Genomic DNA, 16,857 nt, shown 5'->3' with positions numbered 1-16,857 from the left:
TCAGCTGTTAAACATACTATACAGAAGTAACGTTCATTAAACTGTACAAACAAACTGCTTATAAGCTGTATATATTACACTGAATTGCACTTTATTATCGAATATGATGCAAAGATTGACCAGGTCATCGAATACTAATATATTTATTTTTCTATTGTTGCAGAAAAATATATTTTATCAGTCTTCCATGGTACTGTCAGAGTGTCAGTGAGCCAAAGCTGTGAAGTTAAATAAAATGAATCAGTAGAAAAACACAACGGCGCGCAGTAAAAGCGTTTAGCAACTTAACCTGTAGTTCAATTTAATGTAAGGCGTTTTCGTTAATTGGGCGCCACTTTATTGTTCAAAAATCCTTCGAATCTTGCCTCAAAATGGAAAATGATGAACCTGCCGCAGCCGAATCAGAAGCTAAACAAACGGCGAACAATCAAAATGGCGCAAACAGCACCTACAACCATATCAACGATCTAACAGCAGGTGTGAATAAATATTTACTGGTCTCTGTGAATAAATATTTACTGGTGAAAGGAGAATTGGCAAAGTTGCAATAGCAAGTAAGGCATAAATATGTAAGAATAAATGGCGCTCTTTCACTATTGTACGTAAAAATTAATAAAAAAAAACTTTCTTTAAATGCCGCATACCACAACACATATTGTTTGGGTTAGGGTGCGGGTTAGCGTTTGGTTGAGGGTGAGTCAAGTTATTATTAATAATAAACGTAATATTACTTGACCCACCCTCACCCAAACGCTAACCCGCACCCTAACCCAAACAATATGCGTTGTGGTATGCAGTATTATTATTATTTTTACATAAGTGAAAGAGCGCCGAATAAATATAATAATAATACTTATCTCTAACTCTCACCCTAACCCAAGTAATGTTAGCAATATAAACCTTAGATGAAAATGCAGTAGGATTCTAGGCCAGCCCCAGTTTAACTATAATAACTCAGGGTAATCTCTCCTAAATACATTTCACAATGCTTTAACATGAATAGCATTGAAACTTATTTTTGGGGATAGTGTCCTTCAGCAATGATTTGATTAAAAAAATTGGTTGAAATTATGCACAACGGCTACTCAACAATGTGGGCGCAATTCACTTCGGGCCAGTGCTGATTTGAACCCTTTGAATTAATTCAATATCAACCCTGTTTCAGATACATTTACTGTTGAAGATGCAGTGGAGGCAATCGGCTTTGGAAAATTTCAATGGAAACTTTCTGTATTAACTGGTTGTGCCTGGGTGAGTAAATGTTTCTGTTAGAGGCCAATCTTGAAAGTATTGCAGAACTCGACAAGATCTTGTGGGTGCAACAAGGGTCAAAAGAGTGCACCTCAGATGCACTTTCAAATTTCCGGGTGCTTTTTATGATTTTCTGACAGACTCTGTTTTGCATTTGCATACATCGCACTGTAAAAGTTTTGGGGGTGCACTTTTGAAAGGTTGAAAAAAACTCGCAAGTGCATTTGCCATACATTCCAAAGTGGGTTAGAGGTTGTTATATGTTATTTGCATGAGCAAGATAAACATGGTGGTATTTAACTCCTGACAAAATGCTCTGCTGAATGCTTATTCTTGAGCCTTCAATATTTTTGTGAAATATTATGGGAAGACTCTAACTCAGTGGTTCGTGACCCCCTTTTCAGTTTTCCTAATCTTATGCGATCCCCCAATTTTAGAGTATAAATCGGTAATACATAAACCATGAAGTTAATTAGAATAACATTTAAATTAGATCAAAATGGTTCCATTTCTGGCCCGAATGTTTTTGGTTAAAATATCTGGATTAACGGCAAAAGTATATAAATTATACTAGCTATAGAAAGTTTTGATTGCTCTTTTCATGACATTACCATTTTTAGGTTTGTTCATAAAAAACAAGCAGAATGGTGACATTGTAAACATGTCTCAGAGTCACAGTCTAGAAAGTATGACAGATCTTGACGAGATCTTGCGGGTGCACGGCTGAAAAAATCTGGGTGCCCGGGTGCAACAAAGGTAAAAAAAATTGCACCTCTGGTACACTTTCAAATTTCCGGGTACACTTTTCAATTTTCTGATGTACTCTGTGCTGCATACATTGCACTGTAAAGGTATGCCGCACTAGCGTTTCACATATTTGGGGTGGAGTTCAGATTTTTTTCGGGGTGCACTTTTGAAAGATTGAAAAAAACTTTGCGGCTGCACTTGCCATACTTTCCAGAGTGGTTATGAGTCATCGCAGCAAAAACTACTTACACACAATCTTTAGACTGGAAGTTGCTTTTGCTCCTTCTTTAGTTGCATATTGATTTTCCTTCTCAATGTTTACTTTATCAAAGAAATTACTACTAACGACACCCCAGACAACCTCCCTAATGGGGTTGCGAACTCGAGTTGGGAACCACTGCTTTTAGCCAAAGCCACTAATGTAATATGCCATTTTAAGTGAACCGAAATTGCAGACTCACCAAATCTGTCGATCAATGATGCAAGCAAAGCAGTAAGGTATTCTAATAAATTATTTTTTTTAATCAAAATAAAGCCAAATAAACTATTTCATTTCTTCTGATAGTATTTTTATTATGATTTTAAGATGGCCGATGCAATGGAGTTGATGATATTGAGCATCATTTCTCCTCAACTGAAGTGTGACTGGAGATTGTATGGTTGGCAGGAGGCACTAATTACCACTGTAAGTCGATAGATTTGTACGAAATCATGCTACCTGCCAAATACTGGAATTAAACTTAAATAGTAAATATAAGTTTCACACATTATTGTTTTTAAATAAAAAGTGTTGTTCCATTATTTCAAAGAAAATTTGTAATTATAACATTAACATTAAACTTATTAAAAGTACTTAATTTTGGTATCGTTTTTTATAAAATTATATTAACAAAACTTTAATTTTTTTTCGTTCTTGGTGAATTGGTTTGAACTGATTTTTTTGTAGACTTACAGATGCCTGGTGAAACTTTCTAGTTGAGTAAGCATACAAAACTATGCCATAGTGGGTTCCAATCATGTGGAACTAATCAAGAAATAGATTGCCTAAAAGCTAGTGAAAGTGTTAAATGACTCCTACATAATTGATTGAACCAGTTTACAGTTGTAGACTGTGTAACCATGTAACACTTCTCCTCTTAAATAGCTGACTGCATCTGAATAATCTCTATAGATACAGTAATTGTTGATCAAAGTACATTACCAACCTATGGTTTGTGGTGTTGAGATAACATGAAAAAACATTAATGTGCCACATATGATTTTTTGTTTTTAAAATGAAGCAAAATTCCTGAATTCATTAAAAACTTTGTTTTAAGGTTGTTTTTATTGGAATGATGTGCAGCTCTTCGATGTGGGGCAACATTTGCGATAAATATGGAAGAAGAACTGTAAGTTTTTGTACCCGAATTATATCCCAGTCTCGTTTTAAATTTGGGTCCATCAGAAATGTTATTTTGTCGTGGGAAACCCAAATAAGACCTATAACAGCAACCATATCTAAACTGTTATTATATATAGTGCTATAGTATTAACACTAAAGACATATTAAGGAAATATACCTGTTAATATCTATTATAAAATAACACATGACATAAACTCACCGAAGTAAGACCAATATTTACCCGAATAAGACCTTTCAACCTGTTTAAATGAATAAGAAATAAAGTTTAACTGTCCTAAATAACACCTAAGTTGGTAGGAAAGGATACGGTGCTGTAAGTTAACATTCTTGTTCTCAATTTTCCTGGTCTCAATTTTTGGCTGCCAAAAAATTGTGCTTAGAGTTGCCTTATTTGATGCCAAACTATGCTAACTGTAAAAAAGGCAACATGTCTTTTAGTGACACTGATTTGTATTGCATAAATTGTTTTCCAACCATGTACTGCGGGTAAATGAGTTATATGACACCACTATAAGTAAATTGCTGAATGTCAACCTTAGTTTAGTTATTTAAATTTCTAAGAGCCGGACTCAGGAATCAACAAAATCTCACATTTGGCCGTCGGCAAACTTTGGTTATTTTTTTTGCCTGGAGACAACCTCGGGTTATTTTTAAGTGACTTTGCAGCTCTGATTATTATAACTTACTTCTAGGGTCTGATCATGTGTGTTGTGTGGACATTCTACATGGGACTTCTTAGTGCATTCTCCCCAACTTTAACTTGGGTTTTGCTTCTGCGTGGTTTGGTCGGCTTCGGAGTCGGTGGCGTGCCCCAGTCGTAAGTGGAAGTTCAATTATAATTTGTTTTTTGTTTTGTTTACTACTTCCCAGATATTTTACTATCGAGCTAAAACACTGTAATGCAGGAAATGTATCCTGTTCATAAGTCAATTTAAACGTTATGTAGTCACGCACAGTTTTGTTTTAACTCCAATATCATTGTTTTAAGATACCTGAAGTTTTATGTTTCTGTAGTTATTCTGGCCTTGCTACTCCGGGCTTACGAAAGCAGTAACAAAGATGTTTTTTATAGGGTCACTTTGTATGCCGAGTTTCTACCAGTCAAATCAAGGGCAGCTTGCATTATGTTGATTGAGGTGAGAGCATTTTTGTATAACGAACAAACACAATTAAATGACAAATCATATTTTGACTGAATTATTTGAATTGTTTATATAAGCTAATGTTTGATAAGAGTGACTAAATCCTTTTCTATTAGATACTATGATTTTGATAAAACAATAGTTAAAAATATGTTAGCACGAAAAATAAAAAATAAATATTATACCAAAAACAAAATTGGTATTAAAAGAGTCTCAAACCACCTAAATCAGTTCGTCGTTTAAATTTCAACGGCATAGCACAACGATTCAGTTTTGTTTAAACTGAATTTTTTTGATGAAATGCTTTTAAAGATAATATTTTAGCCTAACATGTACATTCGAAGCAATTGTTACAGAAAACAAAAGCGATTAATTTTAAGTTTGTGTTATAAACAAACAAGCAAACAAAAAAGTATTAAAACTCCCATCACTGGGTTAGTCGCAACTCACAAGCCTAACAAACGTTTTCAAAGGCAACAAAAAAGTTTGGGAACCACTGCAATACAGCGTAACAATTTACTTGCTTGACAATAATTTGTAATAATTGAATTGCTCGGCAGGTATTTTGGGCTGTCGGAACTTGTTTTGAGGTTCTTCTCGCAATACTGGTGATGCCCACGCTTGGATGGCGCTGGCTGTTGGCGCTGAGTGCGATTCCCTTGTTCCTATTCGCACTTGCTTGCAAGGTAAAGCTATTAACGCGTTGTTTTTCACATTCGCTCTGATTTTATTATCATTTCAATATGTTCTTTATCATTGATGTGCTACCAGAATCGTTTGTTTTCACCATTCGGATTCAGGCAGATTTTGTTATTCGAAAGAATGCTTTGATCATTTCAATATGTATAATGATTTTGGATATGTCTATATGTAATGTAGCTTGGATTTGTAGTGATTGTGATATTTGTACGTACAGTGACTTGAAAACTGCAATACATAATGGAATGTGATTGCATTTCGAAAAAATGTGACCAACAATTTGTTAATTTTTACAAACATGTTTCATGTAGCAGTGTATTACACAAAATCAATGATTTTAATCATTGTAGTAAGGCGTAAATTTTTACATTGGCGTTGGCTTGTGGCACTGCCATGCCAAGACCTAATTATACTGTCCAGTTAAGAGTGCACGCATCATTATTATTATGATAATCAAAACTACAAATTTTAGTTGTAGAAGCTATTGTAGTTAACAATCCTTTCGCCTTTAGCGGTCGTAACAGTTATTTTTAGTCACCTATTATAGTAAGTGATCATTTACTGTTGAAACTAGGACGTCTTAAAGTCGAAACTTTTTTTTTGTTCATGTTTAGCACAAAAATGAGTGTGGTATTTGCTAAGTTTTCTTTTGTAATTTCAGTGGATACCGGAGAGTCCACGATTCCACGTGCTTTCTGGCCAGCCGGAAAAAGCCTACGAAACGCTTAAGCGGATCGCCTTGGAGAATAACGCCGCAATGCCCCTGGGAAAACTCGTTTGCTGTCAGCAGGTACCACTGTTGTAATCAAGTCATTTGAAAGGACTGAAGTCCCAGTAAAGTCCAAGTCAAGTCGTTTGTAAAATAACTGAAGTCCAAGTCCAGTCGTTTGTAAAATAACTGAAGTCCAAGTCAAGTCGTTTGTAAAATAACTGAAGTCCAAGTCAAGTCGTTTGTAAAATAACTGAAGTCCAAGTCAAATCGTTTGTAAAATAACTGAAGTCCAAGTCAAGTCGTTTGTAAAATAACTGAAGTCCAAGTTAAATCGTTTGTAATATACCCCAAGTCCAAGTCAAGTCGTTTGTAAAATAACTGAAGTCCAAGTCAAATCGTTTGTAAAATATCTTAAGTTGCGCAATTGGACTGGAAATGCTTTTTACCAAACGGCGTTTTGTTCGAACAGGCTTTAAATCACTTATTGTAATTATTTAGGTTAACAAACTTCTCAATGTGGGCGAAACAAATCAGTGTCATTGATATTCCCAATCACAGGGAACATAATTTGTATTTGCATTAAAAATGCTCGTGAATTCGGTAATGCTATTTCTAATCTGATTTGTTAGGCGGAAAAAATTGAGTTGTCCAAGTCTGCTTGTGAGGCTGTGGTTTTCCCAGGCATTTGGAAGTTTAGGATAACTTCGTTGTACTGTTAAAAGTATGCTAATGTATTGGTAAATATACTTATATATATATACAAACGAAAAACTGTGTATACCCAATATACTGTATGTCTAAAACCGATGGTAATGAAGTTTGCTCAAAGCCCGCGCACATCACGACTTTGCCTATTGTTTTTCTTTTTAGAAAAAAAGAGGCCGGATTCAGGACTTGTTTGAGAATAAGCAAATCGGAAAGACCACGGTTCTTCTTTGGATTATTTGGTAAGATACTTTTATTACGAATTCACATGTATCTCGGCAGCTGTCAATAACTTCATAAGCAGGATGTTTTGAAAACCGATGTTACCAACTTATGTTCTTTCCAGGTTTAACTGTGCCTTTGCTTACTACGGGTTAGTTCTGATGACAACCGAGCTGTTTCAAGTGCAGGCTTCCGACGGCGGCCATTGTTTTAGTGAGTTAACTTTCGTCTACCTCGGCCGAATAGGTTAATTTCGAGAAAGACTGTGTTACGTAATGAAACCCAGAGGAGGGTTGCTGTACATAACAGAATCGTGCGTTTGTCTACTAGGGAATATAAACGAGAAAAAATACTATTTAAATTAATTAATGGATTAGAACATTTGGGGCGAGGCTATTAACGAGCAAAAAAAAACTAATGAAAGATAAATCACGAGCGCAACAAATGAATCAGATGACATGGGCTAAAGAAACTTAAGGAATCCGATTTTTATTATTTTTTTAATTACAATTTATTGAACAAGACTTTTATCCGAAAAACACACTTTGTTAGTGGCAGCCTCTGAACTGGAAAAATATGTTGCCCAGCGACCAGTGTTTTAGTGAGTTTTTTTCTATACCACTGTCCAACATTGTTTTTCGATAAAGACTGTTTTATGTAACTAAAACCAGCAGAGGGAGCTGTAAATAATAGCGAACGTTTGTCTACTCTTTGGAATCTAAACGAGTAAAAATAGAATCGAAAATAATAGATGGATTTATAAATTCAGGGCGGGGCTATCAATAAAGAAATAAAATTCAAATATGATAAGATAATATAGCAAGCACAAGAAATGAATCAAATAACAAGGGTCAATGAATCTTACAAATCCGATTTTTAATATTTTCTGGATTATAAATTATTGAACAAGACTTTTATCCAAAATGAACAGACTTTGTTACCCTCTGAACAAATATAATTTAAAAAAAAATGATTAACCCGTTATGGGCGAGGATATCAATAAACCAATTAGGTTAAAAGTAAGATTAAATCACAACAAATTAATCAGATAACACGGGTTAATTAAAACAGGAAATTCGTTTTTTTTTTTTTTTTCACTTTTAAATTGATACTCGTTAAACTAAACCTTGGTCGAAACCAAATTAACACTTTTGACTGTAACATCCTTTCAACTGAGTCATGTTCCTAAAAAATGTTCCAGGTGTATCGAGCAACTCTACAAGCGACTGCAACATGGTTTGCAAGACGTTGACACAAAAAGATTACGTCGATCTTATGTGGACAACTCTGGCGGAATTCCCAGGTTTGAACAATTCTTGTCAATTAGCCTACATTACCCCCGAAAATTGTAATTGTAATCCCTTGGAATGGTTTTAAGAAAAGTGAATTTCAACAGATTATTTTACTTGTTAATCATTTAAGTTTTTAACATGAATGTTTCTGCTAAGTTTTCTGAAATAGTAGTTAACGCTTGGGAAAATGTCATGTTTAACCCGGTTCATCTTAGAAATATCCGATAATGTCGCCCAAAAGGATCCCAATGATGTTTTTTAACCGATTATTGAATTGGTGTTAGACATGTAAACTATCTGATGATGTTTAACTTTAGTAATTTTTTATATAGACGGCTGGAGGCCCAATTGCTAACACCTGTTTAAAATGAACTGTGCGTAATGTTAGCTACTTTTTCCAGGATCAAATAAATTTGTTATCAGAACAAACCTTTTTCTCGAAAGACCTCAATCAAAGCATCTTCTACCAGTATCGCATTTCAAAACATAAAAAATCGTCGATATCAGTACTTTAAAAGTTTTAGCTTTTGTGAAATTAAAGCCGCTTTTTTACACTTGCGTCAGGTATTTTAATCACGGTTGCCATTATCGAGTACGCGGGTCGCAAAATCACAATGGCTGTCGATCTATTCGGTTTCACACTGTTCAGCTTTCTCCTTCTAATGTGTACCTCAAGGTAAGTAGCCTGAGACCCTAATGTTAGCCCCCCAACTCCGAGAGTCTGTACACTAGTTGTTGCTCTCATGAACCAAAAAATATAATATAAACCAGGTGGTCCAACTCAAACATACCGCAACTCACATTAATTTGGTTAGGGTGCGAGTTAGCGTTTGGGTGTGGATGGGTCAATTTTATTACATTGAATGTACTTTGCGGTATGCGGTATTTGTAGACCGTTTTTTTTTTTGAGTTACTTTCAGCGTACCAAATCGGTGGTCAATATTTGTTTTCAAGCAAACCATCAAGAAATAAATTGAAATTTTGAAAATAAAATGGCCTTAAGCTGTGTGCTGGTAGCAATGCGCATTGCAGCATCTTAGAATCCGTCGGTGAGCTGACTTTTGCTTGTTGTTTCTTCACACCAAGCTATATAACTATGTGAATGCTAGCTTCCGCTACAGTAAAATGTTATAACAGATAGATAGATATGATTTTATTTGGAACATCAAAAAACAAAAAAATGGTCGAAATCAAAACGTTTAGCAATATTTGACATTCCCAGGAGACAGCGAAAGACCGTATATCGAGTCAGCTGTCTCCTGGTTGATATCTGAAGTAATTGTTAGTTTTCGTGATTGCCGCGATTTTTTTATACTGTAAACAATGGCAATTGGTTGTATAACACATTTAGTATTTTTTTGACTTTTGGATAAATAAACTATTTAGTATTTTTTGACAATTGGCTAAATAACAAATTTAGTATTTTCGGGGGCTTGAAAAGTTATAAAATAAAAAACATTTGTTTGACCGAAAACATAGCCTTTCAAAAACTACAAGGTTTCAATAAAAATATAAGAAATCTCTTGCTTACGAAATTTACACCCAGGCTCTAAGGCGTAAATTCCTGTCAAAAGTGGTATCAATTGAATTGCTTAACCAAGTAATGTTCGCAATGACAGTAACAATAGATTAGGATTTAAATTGACCACTGAAATGTGTTACTTTGTTTCAGGACCGCAATGATTGGGTTCATTTTTTCTGCTCGGGCTTTTATTTCTGGGGCATTTCAAGCAGCCTACGTCTACACCCCAGAGGTAAAACTGTAGAAGGTGGAAATTAACTTACGCAATAACAAATTGGATTTTTTCCTGATAACCATTTGTACGCTCGAAAAATTTCGGGTTCGCCCGATTTGCAGTCAGTTCTTAGTTTTCATCTTTGACATTTAGAACACTTACTTTGGCGTGATAACTTTAAGGCAACTCTTTTAACTCAGCTTCTTGTTTTAATCAACTTGCATATAAAAATGTATAAGATTTAATTTCAAATTTGCCAGTGTTATCTTAAAAACTGAAAAAATTAAAAAGCCTACTGCTTTATGTGCAAATTGTGCGTAAAATCTAAAAATTAGGCCAATTTCACAAAAAAAGGAATACAGAAAAATACCGAAGTGCATTCCATTCGTGTAGATACTTTACATTAAGCCCAACTGAAGTAATTTGTCTGAATAAATGATGTAAAGTTTTGACTTGGACTTAAGTGAATTTTGCGAAAGGCTTGGATAACTTCCAAGTGTCATAAATAAAAACATTTGTAGTAAAGGTGAATTATTGACTTCCTTTTTGCCTTAAACAGTTTGATTTCTATTTTTTTGTTTTGCTGGCTGTTACGTCAATTTATCATTGCAAATGTGATAGAACGGGGTAATCAATTTGTTTTATTTTATTTTAAGTATTGTGATGCTAATGAATTAACTTGGGGCCTTACAAGCTATAACCAATCACGTAGACTGGAAGTAGGTATTAGTAGGTAAACACGTGGACTTAGACACGGACTTGGTATTTGTTAAACTAGCTTGTGCTTGACTCGAATAGGAATTCGACCATTTTACCATACCGCATTTATAAACATTAGCAATTTCAGTATTGTGCCACCCTTGCTGTAACCAAGTAAAGCAGCGCAAGCACCACAAGCACCCGCTAACATTTCGCAATCCAACGTCGTTTCAGGTTTACCCGACCAATGTGAGAGCGATAGGACTCGGATCGTGCAGTGGAGTAGCAAGGCTGGGAGCCATCATCACGCCCTTTATAGCGCAGGTAAAGCAGTTAACTTTTCAAGAAGTTGCAAAATGTTTATTTACCTTCTTGTATATGAGGCTTCTTTGTGGAATCGTTTTAAGCCATGGTATCTGACTGCCGATCCGCTTTTCAATTGTTGTTAAGAGCAAAACACAAAATTGAGCCCGAGTTTTACTCACGTTGGGAAACTTAGACTTGTTTCAAAACCAATTATTATTATTTTTTTTTTATTGATTTAACGACAATCAGGTGGCAGTCTTACGACTGAAGAAAACCTTTTGTCGCGGACACCAATTACAGCGAGTAACAAACAATTTTAAGGAACAACACGTAATAAATTAATACTGGACACTGGAAAGAAATTGCATCAAAATCTACGAGAAGCTAACAAAAAGTCATGTACAGCGTTAAATAAAATGAGAGATTCAGAGCAAATTAAATCAGGATGTCCAAACAGAATGTAATTCAACAAAGTAGTATTAGACAAGGAAAACAACGCAGTCGGTGACATTACAGAATTATCGACAAACAGAGAACAAATTGCGCTCATTAAAACGGACCTTTCGGCGGTTAATAGTGGACACTCAAAAAACAAATGTATTGGAGTTTCAGAAGCTCCGCAAATACAAGTACGAAACGTATATGTTATATTCAGTGGACTGTGGCCTAATCTCAACATGCAAAGAACAGCAGTAATTTTAGGATTCTTTCCGTAAAGGTGGTGTGTATTGGTCGATTTATAGAAAAAATGACGTTCAATATTTTTTTTAAATATTGAAACTGAAGATACAGCCCGTAATTTCGCCGGGAGACTATTCCAGAGTCGAATTGACTTGCAAACAAACGAGTTATGCATCATTTGGGTTTTCGAGCGGACTACGGGCATTGTTAATGGGTAGCGAAACTCGTAGCTAACAATATCTTTTATAAATTTAGGTATTATTTCTTGGATATACAGTCTAAAACATTTTAGACTGATTTCTTATAATAGAGAAATTATACACAAATCTTGATTGGTTCGCCAAATACGCTGTTTTAGTTTAAAAAAAGAAATATCTCCATAAGTGTTCTAGCCAATTGTAATGGGTAATGGTTTAGTTAAGATTCGACAGAACATGTTTTTTTTAGAGCCTTTCAAGTGTGCAGATTAAATATATAAACAACGAAAATAAAAAATACGATTTCTCAATTGAGACAACATTATAGCCCTATAAACTGGGCTGTTGTACGCATTCATAAAAAGATGAATGTAAAATCTAGCGCGGACCAAATATAATTTAAAGTACCGCTGCTCTAGGCTTCGAAACGACTGTAAAAACAAACAGAAGAGCTTCGCTATATATTTATATAAACCACATTCGGCAGAATGCACTTCGCTATTTTCTAAACAAAACTTTACCAACACGTGGCTTCTTTTGTTCACCCAGGTCCTGCTTCGCTCATCGGAGCCGGCTGCGGTGTCGATATACGCAGTTGTGAGTCTGCTTGCCGCGCTTGCCTGTCTTCTGCTGCCAATCGAAACAAAGGGCAGGTCAATGCAGGTAAACAGACGGTTATATTTCGTAATTAATCCTTGTGGATAGCCATAATTGTCTAATTTATATACTCCATATACGAAACTATGCCCCCCAAAAAATTGCCTACCATGGCAAGGTTTACATATACGCCTAAAACGTTAAAAGTTTGCAACCAGTCGGTTGATTTACAGTGCCGGGTCGTAGGTTGCCTACTCCTGAACTAGGAGCAGGTGGATCTTTGACCTTGGGGCTTACGGTCTAGCTGAAGGATGCTAAATTTGACGTAATTAACTTTAAGGTTGTTGGAATTTGGAACATTGTCGAAAAGTCTAAATCTGGCCCAAAACTCTTTTTCAAATTAATCCCGGAAACCAGTTTTGTGATATATCGTTGATTCTGGTACGCTATGTAGCGGTTTTTAAACTTACAGAAATTATGCAATAATTAAAAAAACTTTATTTATGTTAATTTTTGGCCCGAATGAATTGCTTGGCCTCGGGACAAAAGGTAACCTTTCAAATGGCAAAATGCTTTTGGTGCGAGAACAAAATGCACAGCAATTGCGTTTCAAAGCTACCAATCGATACGCATTAGTATTAAAGTGCTGTGGTGGTCTCCTAGGATTTTTTCACGACAATGGCGTGAAACTGACATAGTTCCGCGATGTACAATTATATAAGTATGTCGAAATCGTTGGCCAAGGGCCACTACTTCATCATTGTAATAGTCGTTCTCAACTATCTCCCACTGAGCCTACGTAGAGCAGTAGGTTTTAATGTGACGGTCCTGGTTTGACTAAGATCCTGAATAGAACCCTAATTGAAAGCTAAATTTTTCGAGCCTTTTGCTTGCACGACAAACCTGGTCAGGCAAACTGATTTCAGTAAGCAATAAAAGTCGACACTGCGATTTACTTTATGATCAATTAAGTTGTTTTCGTTTTGGTAGATTTATTGTAACTAGAAATGCTACCAGTTTATGGTGGATGAAGAATCTATAAATCTCGGATTTTCTTGCCTTTATATAATTCAGTCCCGAAAATTACTTTACAGCCAAGTATAACGTGTTTGTCTTTCAGGACTCTAACAAAAAGACCACTGGAGAAATGCCAATGGCTCAAATAGACGCTGGGAACTGAAAACAAATCCCATACACAGTATTTCCGACGCACTGCATTCGATCAAGTTTTTGGTGTTTTTGTTTTTTAGTAGTAACGTAGTGCATCTTTCTATTTCCGTGACTTCTAACCTTTTTTTCTACGGACACATTTTAGGCTCCCCCCTTGTATCTTAGATAAACACGCGTAAAACAAATTTCACTAAATTTTTCAAAATACATTAAACGTGGACCGTTTCACGTTTTTGGACCGATTCCGATTTTTTCTCTACCTAAGAAACAGTAATAACTTTAAGTATTTGAACAATTAGTACAAATGACATTCAGTTTAACTACATTTAATTGTGCAACTTTTTTTTGCATACTTTTCATGATGATAAACACAGTAAGAAAAACACATAAATGGAATTGAAAACAAAATATTATATTTCAAAAAAATTAGAACTTTATTTTTATTAAACGCTTTTTTATAACTTTTATGGTAAAAGATTGCTTCAAATTGATTCCGATTTATTAGTTTGAGTTGAACCTCGGCCGATATTATTGATAAACTCATATATCGACTTACTTAGTACTCAGTGTTAATAAGTAGACTAGAATGGCCAATTGAATTGGTGACAACGAAAATTTCTCATAAAACTAATTACATGGCGGAGCTGAACAGAAACGTTTAATTTATGCTTTGAAATAAATAGTCAATTGTCGCCAAATGAATGTCGCTTAAAATAGTAGGAGTTTGTTGGTAACCGTTGTTATGTGTTTTAAAACAGTGTAGCAATATATTGAATTGTCGATTGAACACCGTCCTCGAAATCGCGTTATATATTTTTTGCACTCCCGCTCTGTTGTTACGCTACAAATATACATGCCCCTTACACATATTTATACCGTCTACTCTTGCACGTACGTACAGGCTGCACAAACTTACATGCCGTGTGTTGTAGAATTATTGTTTGAGTACGTGCAATACCGTAATACACGCATATAGCCTAATTATATGTCTATTAGGGCAATTAAAATATTTATTACTCTTTGTTTTTAGTTTGCACTTAACTAACTGGCGCAACCTTTTTGAAAACTTTAACATTTCAAAAACCTTAAAATATTATTTTTATTGCTTTAAAATCGCAAAACTAACGGCGAACCTCATGCGGAATCAAAACCTAAAAATGTCCCTTTATTAGCTAAACCTTATCATATTCTAGGTACCTATCTCGCCGCTGATGTTTTTGCTTTTTTAACACCCGTTAAGAATTTGTGCTGTATCTTGTAGTTTTTTTTTTCTGTTTCTTACAGAATTATATGTCTAATTGTTTCATTTGGTCGCCAATATATAATAGCCCAGAACGTACTTAATTTATTACCTATTGTGTTTTGACAGTAAATCCTTGTTTATTAGAACTGTTTTAACTTCACACCAACATTCCGTTTAAAATTGGCCCTGAAATGATGGCGTATTTTAGCTTTATTGCAGCATTTTTGAAAGTTTTTTCGTGGTTTTCGCCGAAGTATGATTAACTGTGTATGTTTCTACTCGGCGTAACCGACAAATTTCATGCTTAAGGGATGTCGAACTTGTATGGCAGAAATGCAGTCTTTACCTACTATATACAATAAATTTGACTGTAGTAGATTTTGCGGGTGTTATTTTAGCGCATACTACAGATTTCGGTTGTTCGAAAAATTAGTTGACGCACTGTAGAGCAAATTGGCTGAATTAAGAGCAAAAAAATATTGTATTTAACAATAGCCGTGCATCACGGTTAACTAAAACAGAACAGGTGAAACGAGACGAAAAATTACCCAGGAAAAATATATCTGTAAAAAAACTTATTCAAAATTGACGTAGAAATTTGAATCAAGCAATTTATTCATTCCTCGTTTACCAAATATTGCACAGGGAAAAGATAACTGTAAAATAAGTTATTCAAACTTGACGTAGAACTGTGAATCAAACAATTCATTCATTCCTCGTTTAGCATGTCGAAGATCTATATTTTTAGCCAAATGATTTAAAGAGAAATGTATAGGCTAGTCTGTGTATGCTAAGAAGTAGCCCAGTTTAAACTAGCCTTCATTTGGTCGTCACTCCAGCCTTGCGCGTCATAAAACAATAGAGTTAGTGTGCACACTCAAGATTGGAAACTTATTGCACTCGAGAGATGTTTTTGACTGCAACTTAACATCTCTTCCAAATGAATTTAAACCCGAACAACGGTTCTTTTCGAAGAGGGTGTCCGCTGGTTTATATCGTTGAAATGTGGACTTGTTGACTCGACAGTTTAAAGCGAATATTGCTAAATATTCATTTTTAAAGGGTGTTTGTTGGACTGCTCAATCAAATACATGGTACGAATAACAAGTGCAACTGAATAGGGGCAGGACTGTCGGAGATTATACACTCGAAAAACCTCTTTAAGCTCGCCATGTTATCTGCACGGTGTATGAGTATCACTCGATCTCGTCCTGTTTGGAAAGTTACTATTAGATTACATCCAGAGAGCGATTAAGAATCTAAATTACCCTCACAAAATTTTGAACTGAAGTGAACTTAAACATTTTGCCGTACCTAGATTCCCGGTGTAGCCAACTTATTCTTGATTGCGATCGACTGGTTCAAGAAAATAGTAACAAGAACAATTTTATTAGGCATTTTAAGCGTTAATTTCATTCCAAGCGAGCGAAGGAGATTAATTTGTTACGTCAAAGAACGCTTTATTAGGCTTGTCCAGACAACAATTTGGACATTTTAATAAAGTTCCGCATGTGTGCGACAGCTACTGTAATGACGTAACACATATTCGACGCGATCGACCAGGTAAAATGTGGCGATCGACGTGTTGGCTAGTGGCTACCCCTGACCTATTCGAATGATAGATGACAAATGTTCGTAACAGCGAAAAAAAAACGCTATACTCGTATTGGCTGCCTTGTTTCGAGTTGACGTTTTAACTTATTGGCGGGAAAATTAAATGTAGATTGAAGACATACTCTTGTCAGTTGTCTCTCATAGATTCTTGTTATAAAAATTGCAAGTACGCTGGACAAGCTTAATAAGCCAACACAAGAAGTTGAACAAATTAACCCACCCGAAAATAACAATGTCAATTCGTTTTATGCGCCTTTCTAGAAACAACCCGAACCAAAACATTTTGCCAATATTATAAAATTAGTAAGATGTAATATGTTTTGCAAGCCTAAAAAGCGTATATTAGTTTTGTTGTCATGCTTCGGTCTATAGTCTTATGACCCAGCAAATAATGCCGAACTGTTATTCAATCAGGTATGCCGAGGTGTTAGAAATTATTCAA

General features: G+C 35.3%; 1 protein-coding gene across 2 annotated transcripts; it reads left to right on the top strand.

Moving 5' to 3' along the window:
* Window positions 1–235: 235 nt before the first annotated feature.
* On the top strand, window positions 236–15,169 carry LOC146159098 (synaptic vesicle 2-related protein-like). Of its 2 annotated transcripts, XM_083385924.1 has the most exons (16): window positions 236–477; window positions 1,166–1,251; window positions 2,585–2,683; window positions 3,315–3,386; window positions 4,093–4,217; window positions 4,473–4,536; window positions 5,103–5,228; window positions 5,903–6,031; window positions 6,824–6,900; window positions 7,005–7,093; window positions 8,082–8,183; window positions 8,737–8,848; window positions 9,845–9,926; window positions 10,842–10,931; window positions 12,341–12,454; window positions 13,509–15,169. In XM_083385924.1, the coding sequence occupies exons 1-16, from the start codon at window positions 372–374 to the stop codon at window positions 13,566–13,568; spliced, it is 1,533 nt and encodes a 510-aa protein (XP_083242050.1). In that variant the 5' UTR covers window positions 236–371; the 3' UTR covers window positions 13,569–15,169. The 2 variants fall into 2 exon arrangements, with proteins under 2 accessions (XP_083242050.1, XP_083242051.1); XM_083385925.1 differs by lacking the exons at window positions 12,341–12,454; window positions 13,509–15,169 and having other exon boundaries at window positions 10,756–10,865.
* The last annotated feature ends 1,688 nt before the right edge of the window (window positions 15,170–16,857 follow it).

This window comes from Ascidiella aspersa, chromosome 3, assembly GCF_963924565.1.
Source record: "Ascidiella aspersa chromosome 3, kaAscAspe10.2, whole genome shotgun sequence".
Classification (NCBI taxonomy): domain Eukaryota; kingdom Metazoa; phylum Chordata; class Ascidiacea; order Phlebobranchia; family Ascidiidae; genus Ascidiella; species Ascidiella aspersa.
This window is presented reverse-complemented; position numbering and strand designations above follow the sequence as displayed.